Below are 2,269 nucleotides of genomic sequence, written 5' to 3'. Positions count from 1 at the left end.
CGGATTTTGGCCTCGGCCATCTCGCCTGAGGCGAAATCTATCTTTCGGCTGAAATTGGTTAAATTTGGCAAAATTTGGTCAAATTTTGGCCAAAATTTTGAAAATGGTCGGCCATCTCGGCCTGGGGCGAAAAAAGTCTCAAACAGAAAATCAAAACGCTGGCCGCACCCTCTCTCCGCTAAATAGTCAAGGGAAAAACTGGGCGTTGTTTGTCTTGTGTGCATCCTCAGCGTTGGATGTTGAATGAACGGCGGATGTTGGGGGCTACTCCTCGCAGCCCCGGCTCCCTCGCCGAACCGATCACCGAGACGGAAGCCAACCAAACCCTAAGAAGCACGGCTATGGCGCCGCCGACGCGCCCCCGCCTCCCTTGGCGAATGGATCACCGCGGCAGAGGCGATCTTGTAGCCGGCCAAGCCAACCAAACCGTAAGAAGCACGGCCATGGCGCCGGCCACGCAGGAGGAGGTGTCGGGATCCAGGGAAGCCCAACCGGAAGCGGCGCCGTCATCGCAGCGAGGCCAGAGGAAAACCTCCCCGAAGCCCTCGCCCGCAGCATCGCAGCCAGGCAAGAGGGAGTCCCCCGTGGAGCCGTCCGAGAGCGAGAGGCGGAAGAGAACCCACAAGAGCGACGACGAGAAGAAAGCTTCGGCTTCACCGAGCGCATCGGATGCCTCCTCCTCGTCGTCCTCTGCGGTCAGCTCTCCCCTGCGCCGGCCTCATTCCCCCGCCTGCCTCCGAGAATTTAGACATGACGAGGGCCCTGAGATTGTGGCTGCCATTGAAGCTTATGAGGAGTTGGAATCCAAGTACCTTGCGAAAATAAGTAAGTTTGCATGGCAGACTTCCTTGACCTCGTGTGTGTGGTACACAACACCTCGGCGAGGCCGCTGAATGCTGCTAGACTAGATATGCTAGTAGAACATTCGATATATATTGAGAGAGAACGCAGTAGAGACTTGCAACAACTACTTTGGTGCTAGGACAGAAGGTTTATCTTGTGGCCCGCTTTCATTCCATCCGATTACTAGGATATACATGCACCTCTATAAAAAAACAATAGTCAATTACTCCCCCCGTTCCTAAATGTGTGTCTTTCTAGACATTTCAAACAGACTATCACATACGGATGTATGTAAACATATTTTAGAATGTACATTGACTCATTTTGCTCTGTATGTAGTCATTTGTTGAAATATCTAGAAAGACAAATATTTAAAAACGGAGGGAGTATAAATGAAACATGTCTATTTTGCTTAAGATGATATGTATTTGAACACAATAGACTGATTCACCATTTTTTGCATGTTAACGTGCAGAGCGCCAAGAGGAGCTTGTAACACTTGATCCGTCTATGCTTTATTCGTGTTTGGTAAATGCGAACTTGCAGCGAGTTCGTGAGTCTGCAACAAAAACAGTTCTCCAAGTAGCTAAAGTTATTCTTCGACTTTCATCGTATGTTGGTATGTAAGACATTGCCTTTATTTAGTGTCTTCAATTCCTATCATTTTTGTTTCTCTAATCTATGATTCATTCTACAGACGGTAAACTGATGGCACAATCATCTGGCTTTCTAATTGATTGGGATGAGGGGACTAAAGAGGGCACTGTTCTGACATCTGCTTGCATAATCTGCTTAAAATATACAGTCCTAAGCCAGTGGTTAGGTACAGATGAGTATGCACCTAATGTTATGACCGGTTTGGTCTATACTAGGAAGAGGCCCACCGGGCATTAGTATTAGGGGCTTGGCCCACAAGTTATCTTAGGCAAGTTATTTTAGGCAAGTTATCTTAGGCTAAAGTTATAAATACTAGTTGTAAGACACCGTTGAAATCAAGCAATAAAGATATTATCATCTTCTGTTGCCCGGCTCCCTGAGGAGCCGGAACCCTAGCCGCCGCCGCCTCTAACCCTAGTCGCGACGGTGCCTGTCCGCCGGCGCGCCCGCTCAAGCCCTCGTCCCCCTCCTCCTTGCCCATACAATCTGCGCCGGAGGCCTGGTAGGAACCCTAGTCCTACCAATTTGGTATTCAGAGACACCAGCTCGATCATGTCGCTTCCACCATCACCGCCGCCGCTGCAAAACACCACCGCCTTGCCTACGCTGCCACCAACCCCGTCCGCGTCCATGCCGGCGCTCACATCCGGGACGGCCACCCCGACAGCGCCGACCGCCACCACGGCAGAGCCGCCCCCCATCCTCTCGCCCGGGGAGCACAAACCGCCGTAAGTAGGGCCGGAGGACGTCGTTCATCAGGGCCTGGAAA

At 51.0% G+C, this 2,269-nt stretch overlaps 1 protein-coding gene across 1 annotated transcript; it reads left to right on the top strand.

Annotated features, from left to right (window-relative positions):
- Positions 1-243: 243 nt before the first annotated feature.
- Positions 244-1,737, top strand: LOC147958260 (uncharacterized). Its single transcript, XM_087532016.1, has 3 exons — positions 244-825; positions 1,319-1,462; positions 1,541-1,737. Exons 1-3 carry the CDS (start codon positions 255-257, stop codon positions 1,735-1,737), a joined length of 912 nt encoding a protein of 303 aa, XP_087388142.1. The 5' UTR covers positions 244-254.
- Positions 1,738-2,269: the final 532 nt, after the last annotated feature.

This window comes from Triticum urartu, chromosome 7A (assembly GCF_056163025.1).
Source record: "Triticum urartu cultivar PI428250 chromosome 7A, HENAU_Tu73, whole genome shotgun sequence".
Lineage (NCBI taxonomy): Eukaryota > Viridiplantae > Streptophyta > Magnoliopsida > Poales > Poaceae > Triticum > Triticum urartu.
Note: the sequence above shows the minus strand (reverse complement) of the source record. Positions and strands in the feature narration are given on the sequence as shown.